Here is a 20,427-nt window from a genome sequence, read left to right as displayed (position 1 = left end):
TCCTGCAGCATCAGAAGAGATGAGCAACTGAAAGCCTCATACATGGACTTGAATAATTTCATGTAAGTCATTCAACACTGCATACAGACAAGAGTAATCTCATGTTATAAATTTCATTCTTAGGAACATTTTTGGGGTGGAAAAAAAACATGAAAACTCCCCAGAACAAAAACTCCGGTTTCTTTCATATACATAAACGTATAGCTTACTACATCAAATAACAGAACCAAACTCATGCTTCATTAATGGCAGCAGGTATGAAAGGTGAGGCTGCAGGTCTGAAAAGTTCCTCTGATCTCACCTTTGGCGGTTCTTGAGGGAGAGCAGCAGGCTCAGAGGGCGGAGGGGTGGTGGACTTCTCCTCCAGCTCTTCGAGGTTTTTCTCCTCCATCTGTGGTTTCAGCTCTTCAGTCTTCGATTCAGACTCTGGCTCAGGTTCAGGGTCATGAGAGGATTCTTCTAAAGGCTCCTCTATGCCATTACTAGAATAAAACATCTAGGTCACCAGGAGACCAAATGAGGGACTACTCCAAACTAACAGGTATCACCTGTTCTATCTATGTCCACGTACATGTGGTGGCGGGGATGAGAGCCAAGTCCTGCCAGCCGTGCATGGACTAGCAAAACTGCTGTACCAGACACTCACACCCTGTCTAATCCCATCTTTCTGTTTGTGACAGGATTTCACCATGTATCCTTGGCTGGCCTCAAACGCTGAAATCCACCTGCTTCTGCCTCCCGAGTGCTGGGATTAAAGGTATGCACTCACATGCGGCCCCTATCTATTTTTAAAAATGATTTTATTATTTTGCACATAAGGGTGTTTTGCTTACACGTGTATCTGTGTATCACATACATGCCCTTGGAGACCAGAAGAAGGCATCAGATTCCCATGTCTGGGGTTACGGACTGCCATGTGGGTGCTGGGGACCAGGACCCTTAATGGCTGAGCCATCCCTACAGCCACAAGGCCTTCATTTTAAATCTAGATTACCTAACAGTGCTTACTTACGTGCAACTCTAACTCCTGTGCTTATTTCTAATCAGTGTGTGAAGGGACAGTGCACGACCATCAGAGGACTTTATGGAGCCACTTATCTCCTTCCAATTTTACCTCAGGAATGAAACTTTGGACACCAGGCCTGCACGATAAGCGCCTTTACTGGCTGAACCACCTCTCTGTCCCCTACGTGCCATGTTTCATATAAAAGTTTATAGAAATAAGTTCACTGTATTGTCCTCATCAGTCTGTATTATCTGTAGTCAACCACAGCTCTGATACAAATCATGTGGTTTTCTGAATTAATCATTTTCAGTATCTTGATAATATGTCATAAGTAACCAAATACTGGCTTAAATATGCAGTTTTAACCAAAATGTATTTCAAAGGACTGAGGATGTAGTTTGGTGGCCAAGTGTATGCACTTAACATGCAAAGGTCTGGGGTTCGATACCAAGCACCAAAGAAAAACCATTGACTTCCAACAACTTAGAACAGCTCCACTGCAGGCCAGCACAAACGCAGGCCTGCGACTGCTAGCTAGCCTTACGTCACAGGGTGGGCGTCGTAGTAGGCGCTGTTCGCATTCTCTTGCACAGGTTCAGGAGATGGCTGCCTTTCTTCTGGCTCCTCTTCTACTTCATCTTCTGATTCTGACAATACATAATGGACCACATCTTTTATGGAGGGCTCACATTCTCTCTTACATACCATAGGGTGTTTAAGGGTAAGCTAAGAAGTCAGTAGACTCACAAAGCAGTCATTCACTGGACTATTCCCTGTCCCCACAAACAAAGAGTCCAGATGGACAAAATTTGCTGACACTGCTATTTTAACAAGCTCTGTTAGTAAAGGAAGGAAAAGCTTGCAAGGAAGCTAAAAACCATTATTTCTGTTGTCCTATCTACTTAAGAGTAGTAGTAATAAAAAACCTGCCATTTTTCTCCGTGGAAAATCAATAAATAACTATAGAACTGCCACAGCTTGGACAGGCAACAGACAATAAGGGAAAACAAAACAAAGTTCTATGTCACTTAGTTCATTTTGATAAAAGTACATGGGTCCCCAAAACAATTCCAGAACATGTACTAATACAGCATGGAATCTATGGAATGTCACCTACACAGTACAGTATGGAATCTACAGACGTGTCACCTACACAGACTTCCTAGGTTTGACTTTTACATCATGTCATGTACATACATATAGCCTCTAACAAAAACTAAAAGGAGAGTTTGATTCAGTTAAAAGAAAAAGGACAAATTTCCCAAAGTTATTTATAGAAATGCTTGAGTGAAGAATATTGAGAAAATGTTTTCCCTTCAAGTTAAGCTCACCTTCATCAAGTTCTGGTTCAGAATCACCAAACACTTCATCTTCGTAACGAAACATATCATTGTGAACATAAAATTTATTTGGAACAGATCCCTATTTAAAAAAAAATGCAATCTCAATTTCAGTACCACAGAAATAATTTGAACTAAATATAATTATCCAAAGCTGAGCATGTTATGATGTTCACACCAATAAAAACTAAGGAAAAAAAAAATCACCAAGTGACTATTAGATAGTGTGGTGGTAAACATACGTAATTCTCCATTTGGAAGACTGAGAGAGAATGGCCACAAATCACAAATTCCAGGCCAGTTGAGCTACAGATTCTGTCACACACACACACACAAATCGAATACTAATAATACACACATATGAAAATGTCAAAATAAAGTTCAGCACCATTTATATTTTAAAATATAAATGCTTACAAATAAGGAAGCATTACAATTCAAAAACTCTTCTCATAAACAAACAGAATTCATAGTTTTCCCATCTTTTCAAAACCCTTTGAAAATACAATTTAATATTTCTACGATCATGTGGGTTTTTTTTCTTTTGTCTTATGGTCCCATGGACCAAATTCATGGTCTAACACAGAGTCATGTGTTCTACCAGTAAGCCACATTCCCCAATCCTCTTTTCTGATCTATCACCCACTTTCACACAAACTTTAAAGCACACATGTACACACAATGTCCAAATAAGCAGTATCAACACACCTATTAAAATCTCCCAAAAAACAGCAACAAGCAGACTAGAGAGATGGCTCAGTAGTTAAGAACACTGGCTGCTTTTGAAGATCCAGGTTCAATTCCCCAGCACGGTGGCTCACAACTTTCTGTAACTCCACTTCTAGAGGTTTGAAACCCTTCCCACCTCCTCAGCAATCAGACACACCCATACACGCAGGTAAAACACTCAAATACATAAAAAACAAAATTGAAAGGGCTGGGGAGCTGGTTCAGAGGTTAAGGGCACTAGCTCTACTCTTGTATAGGACCCGGGTTTGAGTCCAAGTAACCCACGTAGCAACTGTCAGTTCCAGGGCATGCGATGCCCTCTTCTGGCCTCCAAGGGCGCAGGCACACATGTGGTACAGACAAAGGCATAACACCCATACGCATAAAAATAAGTAAATTCAAAATATCAATTAATTTTAAAAATAGCAACAAGCAAATCCAAACTTGTAAGAAGAAACTTTTTAGCATTCCAACAAACTATTAACAAATAAAACACATAAATACAAAATAAATGAAATGAAAACTTACTTCTGGAGCCAGAACAAAGGTTTGCATAAACTTCCTCTCGGGCTGTCCACTGTTAGACAGCAAGCCCATAACCTGTACAACTACGCCATCACTCAAGGTTGCATGAGCATCCACATGACGAATTTTGGTATGACATTCACTGAAGTTCAGAGATAACACTTTGTGGTGTATATCCTTTACAGAGAAAAGGGGTGAAGAAGAAAAACCTTGTGCTACCACAGTAACTACACATTACTATACGTACATACATTGCTTATTTCCTCATGACCAAAAACTATTTGCCTTTTTTGCATTAATTTGAATCCAGTCCAGAAAACTGTGTATTATTACAATCAGACTGCCTGTTAACTACCATCTTTAACCTATCACCGCTGTACAAGAAATCAGAATGCATCGATACTGTGTTGTAGTCTGAACATTATACAGCTTTCCCTTCATCTGTACCAGCTAATCCTTCTCACAAACTCTTACCAACTGAGGCCCTTCTGACCTCACACCTAAGTTTACTATCCTAGGATGTTTGCTGATGCCGTTTCCTACACCCAACTTCTTCCTGTTTGCTGAGGCCCAATCCTACCAAAGTCCAAATCCTTCACCAAGTCCAGCTGAAGCCTGAAATCCTTCAAGTCTCCTCTGGAATCAAGTTATAAAGATAAATTATTTTGTGCATTTCTAGAGCACGAGAAATATACTTTCTCAACTACTTCACATATAAAATACAACAGTCCATGTTCTCCTTTTAAATACATCCCAATATAATACATTTCTACTAAAACTGACTCTTTATAGCAAAGGATCACACCAGAGAAACTCGGTGAGTCCAGAAAGGCTACTTTTTAAAGCCTGTCTTAATTCAAAGACACTTGAAAACAGACCATTTGTGACTTACATTTTGGCCATAAACTGCTTCCTGGGGCTTTCCACTGGCGTCCACTCCACCATGAACATAGGAGGAATTCCTGCCATAAAACCTGCAAAAGCATTGACAGACATATCAAGGGAAGGTTAGGGCCACTAGAGTTCTGGTGCCACGCAGATACAGGGTCCTGATTCATCAACAAGACTATGACTACTTCCCATAGTGGTATAAGGATTAAGTCAATATCCACAGAATTAATGTTTCTGGGTAACAAGGCTGATGCTCAATTAACCTGCCTCAAATTCATGTCAGTGAATTAACTACTAATTAATAAATAAATGGCTGTCTGAGGAAGAGAGTGGTATTAAAAACTTCATTTTTTTTAGGTTTATTCATAGGAGTATTCTTCCTGTATGTATGTAATATTAGACAACTGATATTCTGAAATCATAAGAGAACAGAGGGTCCCATGAAACTAGTTACAGATGGTTGTGAGCTGAAATGTAGCTGAAATTTTTATTTCTGGGCAGTGGTGGTGCACGCCTTTAATCCCAGAACTCAGGAGGCAGAGCCAGGCACACTTCTGAGTTCAAGCAAGATCCAAGACAGACACCAAAACTACAAAAAAAAAAAAACCTGTCTCAAAAAAACAACAAACTTTTATTAAGAAATTTTTACTAAAAGGAAAAGTGGTTAAACAAGCTAGATATAATATGGAAAACATACCACTTTACCTTTTTATGAAAAATTACTTGGTGGATGTGCATGTATACATGTGTTTGTGTGGCGATGAGAAGCCCCCTTCCACTTCTAAGGATGGAACTCAGGGATAAGTCCTTGACGGCAAATTCCTTTACCCAGCACCCAGTCATGTTGCTAGTCTGAAAGTTATACCAGGAGGTGGTGGCACATGCCCAAGTTTGAGACCAGCCTAGACTACAGAGTGAGTTCCAGGACAGCCAGGGCAACACAGAGAAACCCTGTCTCATCAAAATAAATATATAAAAATAAAAACTTATTTCTAACTTTGTTCCATTTTTTTCCTATTTTAAAAAAAAAAAAAAAGGAAAGGAAAAGAAAGGAAGGGAGGGAGGGAGGAAGGGCAGAGAGACAGAGACAGAGACATGGATGTTTGGCATGGGGCTTCACAATCTGCCCTTGAGCTCAAGGCTAGCCAGAACTAGAGAGAGACCTTAGTAAAGTGAAAAACCCAAACCAACAACTACTACCTCAAGTGGACATGATGGTGTAAGCTTTAATCCCAGCCCTGGGGAATGAAGGAGAGGGTAGAGAAGCAAGTGAATCTGAGTTGGGGTCAGCCCAGTCTACACAGTGAACTAGTTCCAGGTCAGCCACACTCATAACAGTGAAACCCTGACTCAAATCAAAAACAAAATAAAAACAGACTACTGATATTCTGAAAGACCGAATCTCATGTAACGATCCTAATGCCTTCCACTCCCAAATATTTGAGGGAATTAAAGTATTTTATACACTTCATGTTTCAGTACAATGCAGAAGCTTGGAAAGTGACTGGGAGCAGCTCGTTTACTTATTTGTCCTAATGCCTAATAGTTATTAGCCTCAGCTGTCAAGTATGACACTTGAGATAACCAAAGTATCTTGAGTAAAACCAGCATAAAGTTTACAGGAGAAAGTAAAGAATCCACAGCAGGGAGCCAACAGCAACAGCAGAACCAGCCTCTCCCACACTGCGGAAGAGTATCAACATGGGCCGGGACTCTTCAGAGTGCCCACCTAAACCCAAAAAGATCAGTAACGGGCCAGAGATGGTGCAGCGGTGAAGATCAGTCACAGGCTTTCAGCAGGAGGGAAACAGGATGTACATCGTCAACTCTGTCCTGAAGCACCGTATAGACTCCTCTCTGTCTGTCTGTCTTTCTGTCATCTCCCCTTTCACTTGCACAAGCACATCCAGAAGAACGGTATTCAGCAAAAACTACACTACACGTATTTCATTTCAACCTTACAGATGTTTAACTCTTGTCAAAATAGTGAACAAGGCTACTAAGTGTCTCACAAAGCTAATACTATTTTCAAATGAGAAGAAATAAAAATCTTTCGCATGTATATAGCAGTTTTTCACAACACTATGAGAACTTGGCTGGAGAGGTGGCTCAGAGGTTAAGAGCACTGACTTCTTCCAGAAGTCCTGAGTTCAATTCCCAGCAACCCCATAGTGGCTCACAACCATCTGTAATGAGATCCGGCGCCCTCTTCTGAATAAATAAATCTTAAAAAAAAAAAAAGAGAGAGAGAGAACTTAAAGATACATTTAAGTCAATGATTTCCAATTGCTCATTAAAACCCTTTAGTGAGTCAGGCCTCACATTAGAATAATGAAACATGAGCTACTAAAGAGGGTGTGTGTGTGTGTGTGTGTGTGTGTGTGTGTGTGTGTGTGAGACACCAAATGTATTATACTATGGGACATGTCGTGTTATATGAAGGAAGGTCTCACCGTACCTGTGCAAGTACTCAGGCGCTTTATTCAGCAGAGTGTAATACTGCCTCACGAACTCCCGCCCCACAAGCAGCGGACTGGGCTTCTCCATCACCATTTCTTTGCTGCACAATGTCAAATTCTGGGGAGAAAACCAAAGACAAAAAGCCATTAAATCATCCCTGTAAAATACCATGGATAAATCTTCACAGACAAAAAATGAGAATAAAGTAAACTAACACCATTTTTAAAATGTTATTAACAGGCCAGGTAGTGATGTGCACGCCTTTAATCCCAGCACTTGGGAGGCACAGGCAGGTGGATCTCTGTGAGTTCAAGGACAGCCAGCACTACACAGAGAAATGTGTCTCAAAAAACAAACCAAGGGCTGAAGAGATGGCTCAGAGGTTAAGAGCACTGACTTCTTCCAGAGGTCCTGAGTTCAATTCCTAGCAACCACATGGTGGTGCACGCCTTTAATCCCAGCACTTAGGAAGGAGGCAGAGCCAGGCAGATCTCTGTGAGATTGAGGCCAGCCTGGTCTACAGTGGGAGATCCAGGACAGGCACCAAAACTATACAGAGAAACCCTGACTCGAAAAACAAACAAAAACAAAAAGCTTAAAAAAATTGTATTAACAGGCTAGAGAGATGGCTCAGCAGTTAGGAGCACTGCTTGCTCTTAGAGGACCGGGTTCAATCCCCAGCACCACATTAAGGCACACAGCCATTTAACTCCAGTTCCAGGGGATCTGCGGGCCTCTTCTGCCCTCCTTGGGCACCAGGCACACAGAATGGTAAAACACCCACACACATTAAATTAAAAAAAAAAAAAAAAAAGAATAAGCTTTGTTAAATGCAACTTATTATTTACTTTAGACATATAGCCCTCAGAGCAGTCTAATTAGGATAAACATGAAGCATCCGTGGCAGCAGGCTGCAGATGGCTCATGGTTAAGAGGTGTTCTTCCAAATGCCTAGAATTTGATGCCCAGCACCCATGTTAGGTGGCTGATAACTCCCTGTGACTCCAGTTTCAGGGAATCTGAACCTTTAGCCTTGAAGGCACCCATGTACACATATCACACACAGATACGCAAATACACACGATTAAAAATAAATCTTGGGATTGGAGTATGCTCAACATCAAAAGTGCTGTTGCTCTTGTGGAGGACCCAGGTTCAGTTCCCAGCAGTCACATGGTAGCTCACAACCATATTCCAGAGGACCAAATTCCGTCTTGACCTCCACAGATACCATGTACACGTGTTATACATACATACGAGCAGGCATGCACACACACACAAGAAAATTTTTAAAGAAAAGGGAGGGGGAGGAGGAAGGTGCCCAGCGAGCTGAGATGGCTCCGGAGATAAAGGTTTGCCTGACCTGAGCTCCACTCCCCAGGAGGACCAATAAACACAGAGGAAAGAACTAACTCCCAGTCTGTCTCCTGACCTCCACTTCTAAGCACAGACAGAGCGTCACAAACACTGCTTGTTCTTCCAAAAGGGGGGTAATATGGTTGACAGTGGCTCACTGGTAGAGACTAGTACACTGATTCCAATAGCCCTGGGTTCAATCCTAAGTACTAAAAGATGTGTGTAGATAGACAGAACACACAGGAACATACACCCACAACCTCGAAGGCTACTTGACTTTTTATTTCTGTGCATGTGGGCATGTGTGCATCCACAGGGACCAGAAGAGGGTGCCGGATGCCCTGGAGCTTGAGTTCCAGAGGGCAGTGAGCTACCTTAGGTGAGTGGTGAGGGACGAGCCCTGGGGCCTCTGGAAAGGCAGGAAGCACCCAGAACTGTGCAGTGCCCTGCCCAGCCCCTCTTGTTATCCTTCAAAGTCCTGAAGGGAAACCACAGAACAAAACAAAACCAACCACACATCTTAGTGTACATCACACAAATGGAACGCTGCCTGACTCCTAGTGTAACAAATTCCAATGCAGGTTTTCTTTAAGCAACTAAGTAATTTCATACCCGAAGACATCCTGTAATCACCGTATTAGATGTGCACAGAGGTTAAGGGCAACTCTAGTGACTTCAATGGTACATTGTGCTCTAATTAGCTGCTGCTTTTTTTTTTTCAACTGTCCCTCTACACATTTGTTTTGTTCTGTTTTTCGAGGCTGGCCTAGAACACACGAGATCTGACTGCCTCTGCCTCCCGAGTGCTGGGATTAAAGGTGTGCACTGCCAAGGTTATAATACTGAAATGAATTTGTAAACCAAGTTTAGTGGCATAGGCCTCTCAACCTAAGGCACTCAAAATCATGAGGGGTTTGTTCAGGCCTGCTTGGACTAGAGCCAAGTCCTGTATTTTGTTTTGTTTTGTTTTGTTTTTTCAAGACAGAGATTCTCTGTGTAGCTCCAGCTGTCCTGGAACTCCCTCTGTATAGACCAGGCTGGCCTCGAACTCACAGATATCTGCCTGCCTCTGCCACCAGAGTGCTGGGATTAAAGGTGTGCACCACCACTGCCTGGCCTTACTTTCTTTTTTTATTTCTTGGGCTGGAGAGATGGCTCAGTGGTTAAGAGTACTGACTGCTCTTCCAAAGGCCCTGAGTTCAATTCCCAGCAACCACATGGTGGCTCACAACCATCTGTAATGAGATCTGGTGCCCTCTTCTGGCCTGCAGCCATATATGAAAGCAGAACACTGTATACAAAATAAATAAATAAACAAACAAACAAATAATATTTAAGGAAAGTTTTTCTTTTATATGAGTGTTTTGCTCGCCATATTTCTGTATAACACATGCATGCCTGGTACCCACTGAGATCAGAAGAGGGTATAAGATCCCCTGGAACTGGGATTTTATGGACAATTAATTGTAAGCCACCATGTGGATGCTGGGAATTGAACTTGTAAAGTGCCCTTAAGTTGTGAGCCATCTCTCTGAAGCCCTGTATTTTCTGTTATAAAAACTGTTATCACCTTTAACTGGGAGACTAGAAAATGACTGAAGGAGGAGGGAAGGCAGCAGAAACCACACGTCACAGTCATAATTGGAAGGCTGCCTCCACCTCCATCACTGACCGCCATGATGGACCATCAAATCCACGCTTTCAAAGATAGGTAGGAAATCTATAGCTTATGCTGTCTATGATAGAAAATTACAACATGTCCACACGGTTGCGCTTGCCTGGCGGACCGTCTAATTATTTCCGGTTCAAAACAGCCATTTCCAGGTCAGAACATCGAGTGGCTAGGGCTCCGTGGCTTTACATGGTTGCGTAAAGCGCGTGAGCGGCCATGTAATCTACGCACGTGTGTGGCGTGAAGTAGCCACATGTGGTCCTGTACGCATGCGTGGCCCACTCTTTAAAAAGCCGGCGCCATGTTGCACAGGTCTCTCTCTCCTCTCCTCTCCTCACCCACATGTGTGCTTCACACAGGCTGTCGTCTGTCTGTCTCTTCCTGTCCTATATTAATAAACAGCTCTTCTGTGGATTTGTCATGTTTGGGACGTGTTCCTTGCGGGGTAAGAGCGCTGCCTAAATAACTAACAGTCTGCATGTCAATGTGTAGTAACTCTGAAATTGTTAACACTCAGGGAATCCAAGGCCCTCTCCTGGTCTTCTCTTCTTGAGCACCAGGGATATACATGTGGTACAGACATGCAGGCAAAACCACCATACACATAAAATGTTTTTTAAAAAATAAACAAACAAAGCTAGACATAGCAGCACTCTGAGTTTGAGGCCAGCCAGATCTACAGTAAGATAGGTCTTAGAGGGGGAGGGGAGTTCAAGAGAAAATACGGTTTTAGAAGACTAAAAAGTTGAGTCAGGGGTTTTAGCTATCTTGCCCATATCATCAATGAAGATGAACATATATTCAACATTACTGGTTTTGCAACAGAGACTCACAACTGCCTGAATTCTGGAATTAGGTAAAAGCACCATGCCTGGCATTAACATCACTAAACTAAAAAACTACCCAGTTTCAGTGTAGCCAAAGTAGTAATAATGTATTTCTGTCTGACACAGTAATATTTAATGACCAAAGTCTTATTATACTAAAAATATTACTTAAGGTTTAAAAATAAGTAAGTTGAAATGGGGATAAATATGCTGGAACAACAAATGGTCAGTTATGTAGAGAAAAAGTAATAAAGAACAAGAGAGGGTAGCAGAGCATGGTGGCACACACCTTTAACCCCAGCACTTGGAGGCAGAGGCAGGTGGATCTTTGTGAGTTCAAGGCCAGCCTGGGCTACAGAGTGAGTTCCAGGAAAGGCAAAGCTACATAGAGAAACCCGGTCTTGAAAAAGCAAAAAAAAAAAAAAAAAAGAGAGGGAGGGAAGAGAGGGTAACAGGGTGTGGTGGCACACGCCTTTAATCCCAGGGAGGTAAACTAAACTCAGGAGTCAGATGCAGGCAGATCTCTATAAATTCAAGGCCAGCCTAGTCTACAAAGATAGTTTTAGGTCAGCCAGGGCTGTTATGCAGAGAAACCCATCTTGGAGAGAAAAGAACAGAAGGTCTAGAAATGGCTTGGTGTTAAGACCTTTCACTTGCTGTTCTTCTTTCTAGAGGACCTGGCTCTTATTCCCAGCAACCACGTGGCAACTCACAACCATGTATAACTCCAGTTCCAGTGGAGTCAATGCCCTCTTCTGGCCTCTGCAGGCACAAGGGAGGCACAAACATCCACACACATTAATAAAGACTTCGGGGCTAGGAACGTCAGCCCCATAAAATGAGACATTGAAAAGGGAAGAATAAAATTTAAAATTAAATTATGGCTTCATTAATAAAAAAAAAATGGCGGGGTTGGGGATTTAGCTCAGTGGTAGAGCGCTCGCCTAGTAAGCGCAAGTTCCTGGGTTCAATTCTCAGCTCCAAAAAAAGCCTGTTTTCCATGGGGCTGGAGAGATGGCTCAAGAGGTTAAAAGCACTGTTTGCTCTTCCAAAGGTCCTGAGTTCAATTCCCAGCAACCACATAGTGGCTCACAACCATCTGTAATGAGATCTGGTGCCCTCTTCTGGCCTGCAGGGATATGTGCAGACAGAACACATATAAATCTTTAAAAAAAAAAAAAAATGGCAGTGTGGGTTGGGGATTTAGCTCAGTGGTAGAGCCCTTGCCTAGAGGCCCTGGGTTCAATCCTCAACTCAAAAAAAATTTTAAATGGCAGTGTATACAATGAACAAAAGAATAAAATTAATTTTAAAAATCACAATAAAAATTATTAGAGCAGATTTAAATAGAAAAGATAAAGTTACCCAAAGCAAAAACAGTTAATTCTCATTCATTTCAGAGAGGTCTTAAAGGCCTCTTCTCCATGTTCTTACTAAGGAGACATTGCTGCATCACTAGTGATAGCTAGCTCTTTAGAAAATCAAACTCTAATTACAAATACTGGGCCACAACTACTAATGCCACTGTTTGCAGTGGTGGCACACGCCTTTAATCCCAGCACTTGGGAGGCAGAGCCAGGCCGATCTCTGAGTTCAAGGCCAGCCTGATCTACAGAGCAAGATCCAGGAAAGGAGCAAAGCTACACAGAGAAACCCTGTCTCGAAAAACCAAAAAAAGTTTCAAATTTCAGAACTTTCCAGCTTTCAGACTAGAGATGTTTAAGCCTATGCACAGTTCAAAATCTAAAAATGCTGCAACTTCAACACTTATGATCCCGAGCATTTTCAAACAAAAGGACCTTTGATATTGACACAGGGTGTCACGTAGCCCAGAATGACCTTAAATTTCTGACCTCCTGCTTCACTGACTGAGAAGCAGATTATAGTGTAACATCCCTACATGCAGTTTATGGAAGCCAGGGATCAAACCTGGGGCTTGCATGTGGTAAGCAAGGGCTCTGTATTCACAGGACCCTTCAATCTTTAAAAGCATTAAAACACAATAAAAAAAATTCACTCACTGCAATTAGTTGTGTGAAATTTCATGTCATTCTTTGGTGGTTATTTCAATGCTTGGAGAGAAGAGGCAAAATAAATATTTGTGGAGAAGAAATCATTCTTATTAAAAAAACACCTCGATAAGGAGGAGGAGGAAATGCAGACAAACTGCCAACCTTGGAAGGTTATATAGACATTTTATTCATGGGAAGAATGTCTCCAATTAGTTTACCAGAAACTGCTATCACAGATTGCCCATGCTTAGCCCCAGCTTATCTCCACAGCAGGCTGCTCACTCCCACTCCCTCAGCAGGGCTCACACTCAGGCCAAGGCCCATTTTAAATGGCTACAACACTCGCCACACACTTTTAGGACAAGGAACTCAGATTTGTCGTGGCAGACCTTGGACCCAAGAAGCACAGCAACAGAACGAGGAGGATGTGGATAAAGCAACTTGTGTTCTCAACCCTGAGGATAGGGGCAAGCTCTGAAGGAGAGGGGCTTAAAAAGGACCAACCGTTAAATGGTTTTATGCTTCCACTACCATCACCCCTTCTGAGACAAGGTCTCTCTCTCTCTCTGTGTAGCCCTGGCTGCTCTGGAACTCTCTCTGTAGACCAGGCTGGCCTCCAATCTGATCTGCCGGCCCTGCCTCCTGAGTCCTGGGATTAAAGGCCCATGCGCAGCCTCACATTATGCTTGAGTTTCATGAGTACCCTACTTGCTTCCTTTACCTCCTTGAATAGGGAGGGTACTAACTTCATTTACAGAAAAATGAAACTGACAGAGGCAAAGAGATAAAGGCCTCTCAGTCTCGTTCCAAGGACAAGACTTTTCTGTCAGTAGTATGAGGTCTTCATTATTTACACTCAAGAAAATCTGCTTTGGCTGAGTTCAAGGCTAGAATAGAGTTCTAGGACAGTCAGGGCTATATAGAGACCCTGTCTCAAAAGGGGAGGGGGTGCAACATACTGTGAATACATCTGTGGACAGGAAGCTCGCTGTACATAGCTAGCCTGGTCTACATGGTGAGACCCATAACATCAAGGACTGCCACATAGCCAGTCTCATGAGTCAAAACAGAAAAAAGGAAAAGAAGAAAAGAAGAAAGTTAAATTGCTTTGGAAGAATCACCCACAGGATCAAGAATTAAAAAAATACTTTAAAAAGTCCACCAGGTGTGGTGATGGCACACGCCTTTAGCCCCAGCACTCAAGAAGCAGAGGCAGAGAGGCTCTCTGTGAGTTCAAGGCCAGCTCAGTCTACAGTGCAAATTCCAGGACAGCCTGGGCTGTTACACAGAGAAACCCTATCTGTGGGGGGGGGGGTGGGGGGGAGACAGACCCGAACTGACTTACAGGCTGGGTAGTGGCCCACTCCTTTATCCCAAAACACAGGAGGCAGAAGACAGATCTCCTGAGTTCAAGGTCAGTCTGGTCTGCAGAGTTCCAAGTCAGCCAGGGCTACAAAGACGCTGCTGCCTCTAAATAGGGGGTGAGGGAGCATGATATGAACACACTATTTTTGTGGGACAGCATACCATTTCTTAATGAGTGGTCATTCTGGGCTTCTGTTCTTCAGAACTTGCCGCCCCCTTATCTTTAGGGTTGAGAACAGAAGTTGCTTTACCTATACCCTATTTTTATTGCTGTGGTACTTGGATCTTTCTTCCCACCACCCACATTTGGCAGCTCATGACCTGCCTTAAACTCCAGCTCTAGGGGATCTGGCACCTTTTATACACACACATACACATGCATGTACATAATTATGAGTAGTAAAATACGCTCTTAAAACACTTTACAGTTCAATTTTCATGCCAAGCATGGTGGCATGTACTTCTAGTCCCAGCACCCAGAAGGCAGAGGCAGGATGCCACCACAAACTCCAGGCCAGCCCAGGACACACAGTAAATGCCAGGCTAGTTTGGGCTATACAGGATCCCGTCTCAAGGGACAGAATAAATACAATAAAAATAAACTGGAAATCTAACTTCCAGTGGGGGAGAAAAGAAACAACAGGCAGGAACACAAGTAGGAAGAGATATTTCCGTTAGTACTACAACAATATAGGATAGGATAAATTACCAGAGATTAGATGATTAAGATAAACCAACGCTCAAAAAAGTTATTTTGCTAAGGGTTTGGAAAGAAGCATTGGTTTGCTTTACTGTCTATTCAGCACACATCTGAATACACAGTGAAGAGCAACGAGGCAAATTTAATATCTTTTTGCTTATTTGTGTTTTTTTTGTTGTTTGTTTGTTTTTAAGAGTCTTTGAATCGGGTTTCTGTGTCCCTGACTGTCCTAGAACCAGGCTGGCCTTGAACTTAGAGATCTGCCTGTCTCTGCCTCCCAAGTGCTGGCATTAAAGATGTACACCATCACCACCCTGCACAGATCAACTGAATTCCACCCACTTTCCTTTCGGAAGCAATCCAATCTGTGCTTCAGTGTAAATGTTGAAAAGACGCAATTTATCTCTGAGATTGTGAGTATCTGTAAATTCCCCGTTACTGATACTGAATTTTTGTTATTTTAATTTCTAAGACAAATATAGCTAACATCCCCTGCTGCAAACAATGCCCACCATTTCTTCCAAACTAGAACTTGCCTAACAATCCAACTCCGTGGTCATTAAGTTAACATCCAGTCTAGCTATTAAATTTGCAAGAGGTTCCCAAGCCACAAGCTGAACAAGAAACTGCACTCATCACCGACTCAGCGGGAGCATGTCCCCTTAACTGCAGTGCCTCGAACCTGAAGGGCAGGATCTCCCCCGAGTTCACTTCTAAATCACCCAATGCTGTCGTCATCTGCTCCTGATAGCTGCCCCTTCTGCAAGCAGTCGAGTTCACTCCACTTGGAGGCTTGCTTTCACCATCATTAGCTCAATTTCACTTTTGTGGGTTTTGTTTTGAGAGTGGGTTTTCTCTGTGTGTTCCTGACTGTCCTGGAACTCTGTAGACCAGGCTGGCCTTCGACTAAGCTCTTCCTGCCTCTGCCCTCAGAAGCTCAATTAAAATCGTACGCCTATGCCCAGCAGTATTTCAATTCTGAATGTTCAATGACCTAAGCCACCAGGAAATACATTTGAAACCTTCTGAAAACTGATCTTTCATAGTAATTTGTACACACTGAGATTAGTTCATTCAGTCCTAAGATCCAAACTGAACCAATGGGGGGGGCGGGGCGAGAGACAGAACCTCACTATGCAGCCTGGTTGGTTTGCAAGTATGGAGACCAGGCTCCCTCCAATTCAAAGACCTACCTGCCTCTGACTTCCGACTTAAACCCGGGACACTGGGCTTACATCTAAAGACCAGAAAGGGACCACTCAATTTGGTAAAGGCGGGTGCTTACCTAGAAACTTTTGTTCACATGCCTAAGGCTATATTAACTGCCAAATATGGACAAGAAATTACTATCCTCATCTATTCCAGTGCATCCTTTTAACTGTAGTTAATGGTTCCCTGATCTTGGTACTTGCAACAAACGAGGTATGGTGTCTTGAATCTAAAAACCAGAAACCTCAACTCAAGTTAATAAATAGCACAACAATCATACCCGGAGGGAGGGCGGCAATCAATTTTCCTTGATTCAGCTTTGGTGCACGTGTTTTGTTTTTAAGGAGGCAAAAGGCAGCTCTTTATACACTCGACTCAAAACTCAAATTTTTATAGCTTAGGAGTATAAAAATTGTGAACACGACCCTATAACCCCAAAGCAATATAGAGACACCTGAAGAAATCTGCTCTTGAGGCGCAAGAAAACCTCGATCAAATACCACTAACAAAACCCACGCCATCTAGAGAAACTTACATTCTTCTCCCCTCACCCTCTTCAAAAATATCATGGGGGATGAAAAACCCATTTCCAAAGCACTCAAACGTCTTTTTTATTCCTGGGCAACTGGAGATCGCCTGCAGAAAAAGGACGAAGGAGACTCGCTCGTTACAGCCCTAGTATCAGAACATGTTCAGGATAACGGGGGGAAGAGCGGGGCCTCCGAGCACCCGGCAAGCGGAGCGGCGGCCACCTTCAACCCCGGATTCAGTTTCCGGGCACAGAAATGGTGCCCGGAGGCCGCTACTTTCGCATCTGCGTCGCTTCTGCCTCCGCCGACACGGCCTCCTTCCCCTCCCCCACGGGCGGGGCGACGACCGGGAACCAGGGCCGCCGACAAGCGGGGGGCCAGGCGGGTGGGCTGCTCACCCTGAAACCACCTCTGCAGAAGCCCACCGCCCCGCTCCGCGGTTTGGCGCCCGTCGGCGCGCTCCCGGAGCTGCGGCGGAGAGGGTCCCGCCGAGCAGCCTCATCCTGGCATGCCCCAGCCCCACCTGTGCCCTCCTCTGCACCACGCGCGCGGGTCATCTTCCTCCCCACGCAGCCTCCCGCTCACCTTGCAGGAAAGGCTCGGCTCCGCACACACGCACGCACCCTCGCTGGCGCAGGCAGCCGGCGAGAACAATGTTTCTGCCGCAGCACCCCAGACACCGAGCGCACACACTGGACGGTTGCCGCGAGCCGCGGAGCGGAGCGGAATGTCCCCTGCCGACCACCACACAGACCGCCCCTTCTCGGCCCCCGTACACACCTCCAACCAACAGCGGCGGCGGGCACGTCGCGCGGAGGTCAAGAGTGTCGCGGGATCGGCCGCAGCAGATTCTCCTCCCTCAGTAAGCCTGAGGCTTCGGAATCCGGAGAGCTGCGAGCTCGGGCCCCTCAACGCCACCTCTTCCCCAGAGCCTCAGAGCTGCGACGAGCTACGAGAACACGGACGTCCCGCCCCCTTTGCCGCCGCCCCCTCTTATTGTTTTACCCCTGCCGAAAGGGCTAGGGAACCCCCCAGAACAACGCCAGCCAATCAGGCATCACTTTGGAGAGCTGGACCCAACCTTCTCGCGTCCCTCTGCGGAGCACGCGCAGAACGGCACCGCGCTCGCGCACTCGGGCGTCCGGAAAGCCAGGGAACCGGAACCGGCCCAGGGCCCGGGCGAGAGCCCGCTGATTTGACGTCACAAGGAAGCTGCCTTTCTCTTGCAGTGATGCTGAAGCCTCCCTGTCCTTTCAGGTGGCGCGAACAAGAAAGCTGGCTCCCCCGCCGAGCACTGTCTTTTACAAAAGGATAACCCTGGTGCCTTTATTCGTGCTAAGAGAGAGGGAATGTAGTCATGTCCCTAAACTAGGTGTCTGCAGGTTGCTGCCTTAGAGGAGAATTAAAATGCAGTTTTCAACTCTGTACAGTAAGCACACCTACACTGCTTATTAACCTGTTCTAGGAAATGGAGGTTTTAATCTTTTCAAGTCAGTGACATCCAGCTAGTTTAAAAGGGTCCTGAGCCGGGGAGTATGGGAAAAAAATACGACATGGGCTGTATAGATTTGTCTTTTGTATAGCCTTGATGGTTTCATCCTTAAATAGAACGAAGCATTTACAAGCGAGGCTTGAGATTTTTTTTTTAAGTCCCTATTACAGATCTAGGCCTCTGGGACTTAGTTATGGACACCATACTGCCTCATGGACCTTGATTCATGGGAAAAAGAACCTCTAGACAAGATGTTACTTTGCCAAGTATAGATCTGGCAATGTTTTCAATATTAAGATAGCGAAAGAAATTGGGAATGAAGATATGAAATGGTGATAGGCACAGAAGGGCAATTTGAAGAGAATAGAAACATCTGAACCAAGCATGATGCAGACATAAATATATCATCAGTTTTCCCTCACAGTCCTATAATGGCACTTTCATTGTATTTCCTAAAAGTAAAAAAGGTTCACAAACAGCAATGCTGGTATTTGAGCCTCCAAAATCTACACTGGCTTTACTTTGGATTGCTTAATAATTTTATATGCAAAATATATGGGTAGACCATCACTAATTAAATGAATCTGAAATGGTTTTCCTTAATGCATTACATATGCAGATTACCCTTTAAGTACACTATTATAGACCAGGCACTCCTCTGATTATTACATGAAATCACTTATGTCTCACAAAAACCCAAAGTAGTTACCTATGTGAATGCACACTTTACAGACGAGGAAAGTAATAAGGCTTATGAGGTCTATTTACCCAAGGACACATACCTATTACTCACCTCCATGGAGGGGCACACCTATAACACCAGCACCTGGGAAGCAGAGGCAGGGGGATCACCACAAGTTCTAGACCAACCTGGTCTACAAAGCAAGTTCCAGGCCAGCCAGGGCTACATGAGGAGTCTGTGTCAATCATAAATTAGATGATTCCTTGTTTCAGCAGAAGCAGTCTGCATTCACAGCCCATACTCTTAATTGTGAACTACAGAACGCTGCTATTATTAACAGCTAATATTTCAACTGTTTCCAGCTACATCCAGTGCTTTTTTTGTTTGTTTTGGTTTTGATATTTAAAGGCAACGTTTCTCTGTGTAGCCCTGGCTGTCCTGGAACTCTCCCTCTCTAGATCACGATTATGCTGGCCATAAACTCAAGAGATGGGTCTGCCTCTGCCTCCCAGGTACTGGGATTTAAGGTGTGTGATACCGTTCTAGGCTCCATGCAGTGTTTTTATAAGTATTCTTTATCCAGTAACCTGGAATAAAGATGGAAGTTTCTTGAGAGTGGGTCGCAGGCCTAATGTTCATCTGAATCAGATCTGGGCTTGTTAAACCACCTCCCAGCCTTTCTGACTCGGCAGGTGTGTGTAGCACGAATCTTTAAAGTTCTTATTAATAAAAACAAGCCTGAAGCCAGGTATTAGGGTGAATGCTGGAAGATCAGGGAAGCAGAACAAGCCACTGCCTTACCTTGCCAATTCCTCAGCTGATCCTGTTTCCTCAGACTGGAAGCCTCTGAGTCCTCATCCAGAATGGATCTCAGCTGAACTGCTGCTAAAAGCCTAAAGCTTAACCAGCCTCTAGTTCCTCCTCCTCACGGCTTAAATACCGTTCTGCCTCCTGCCATCATTTCCTGGGATTAAAGGCACCTGTGTCACTCTGCCAGTGTGGCCTTGAACTCACAGAGATCCAGATGGATTTCTGCCTCTGGAATGCTAGGATTAAAGGTGTGTGCTACCACTGCCTAACTTCTATGTTTAATATTATGGCTGTTCTGTTCTCTGACCCCAAATAAGTTTATCAGGGTGCACAATATTTTGGGGAGCACAATATCACCACAGGTGTGTGATGAAGCCATAGAATTTGCATTTCTCACAATTACGCAGGGGATTCTGCTACTGTTGCTCTAGGAACCCACTTTACCACTGTTATGGCAGAGGCTGGCAAACTTCACCAAAGAATCAGCTCCTGTCTTCATCTCCCCTCCTTTTATAATCCTTCAAAGCATAAAAAAAAAATTTCAGCTCTGTTAGCTGTAGGCCTGTACAAAAGCAGGCCTCAGGAACCCCTGCCAATAAATGGTTATTGCTTTAAAAAAAAAAAAAAAAAAAAAGATCCAGCTACCCTCAATTTTAGTAAGTTACTGTAACCAATTCCCACAAGTAGCTAGCATTTGTTATTTCCTACAGTCTCTCTAGTCTGTTCTCTGAATACCTCTGCATTCTGGTAGTCTTTGCCCAGGGTTGGGCCAGGTTCATCTTTCCACAATGTAGTAAGAGCCTAGTTAATCTCTCTGCCTT

General features: G+C 43.9%; 1 protein-coding gene across 8 annotated transcripts in view; it reads right to left on the bottom strand.

Annotated features, from left to right (window-relative positions):
• Positions 1-20,427, bottom strand: part of G3bp2 (G3BP stress granule assembly factor 2) — a 77,164-nt gene that overhangs the window by 12,102 nt on the left and 44,635 nt on the right. For 3 of the 8 annotated variants that reach the window (XM_036201064.1, XM_036201063.1, XM_036201067.1), the window contains 6 exons: positions 6,950-7,068; positions 4,493-4,574; positions 3,604-3,777; positions 2,338-2,428; positions 1,551-1,653; positions 302-482 (listed from right to left, as the gene is read on the bottom strand). In XM_036201064.1, coding sequence (XP_036056957.1) covers positions 302-482; positions 1,551-1,653; positions 2,338-2,428; positions 3,604-3,777; positions 4,493-4,574; positions 6,950-7,044 — 726 coding nt within the window. In that variant the 5' untranslated portion in view covers positions 7,045-7,068. Of the gene's footprint in view, positions 1-301; positions 483-1,550; positions 1,654-2,337; positions 2,429-3,603; positions 3,778-4,492; positions 4,575-6,949; positions 7,069-16,627; positions 16,789-17,207; positions 17,613-20,427 lie in introns of those variants that run through there. The other 5 variants (XM_036201065.1, XM_036201070.1, XM_036201066.1 and 2 more) reach the window with 3 other exon arrangements.

Source organism: Onychomys torridus, chromosome 10 (assembly GCF_903995425.1).
Source record: "Onychomys torridus chromosome 10, mOncTor1.1, whole genome shotgun sequence".
Taxonomy (NCBI): Eukaryota; Metazoa; Chordata; class Mammalia; order Rodentia; family Cricetidae; genus Onychomys; species Onychomys torridus.
This window is presented reverse-complemented; position numbering and strand designations above follow the sequence as displayed.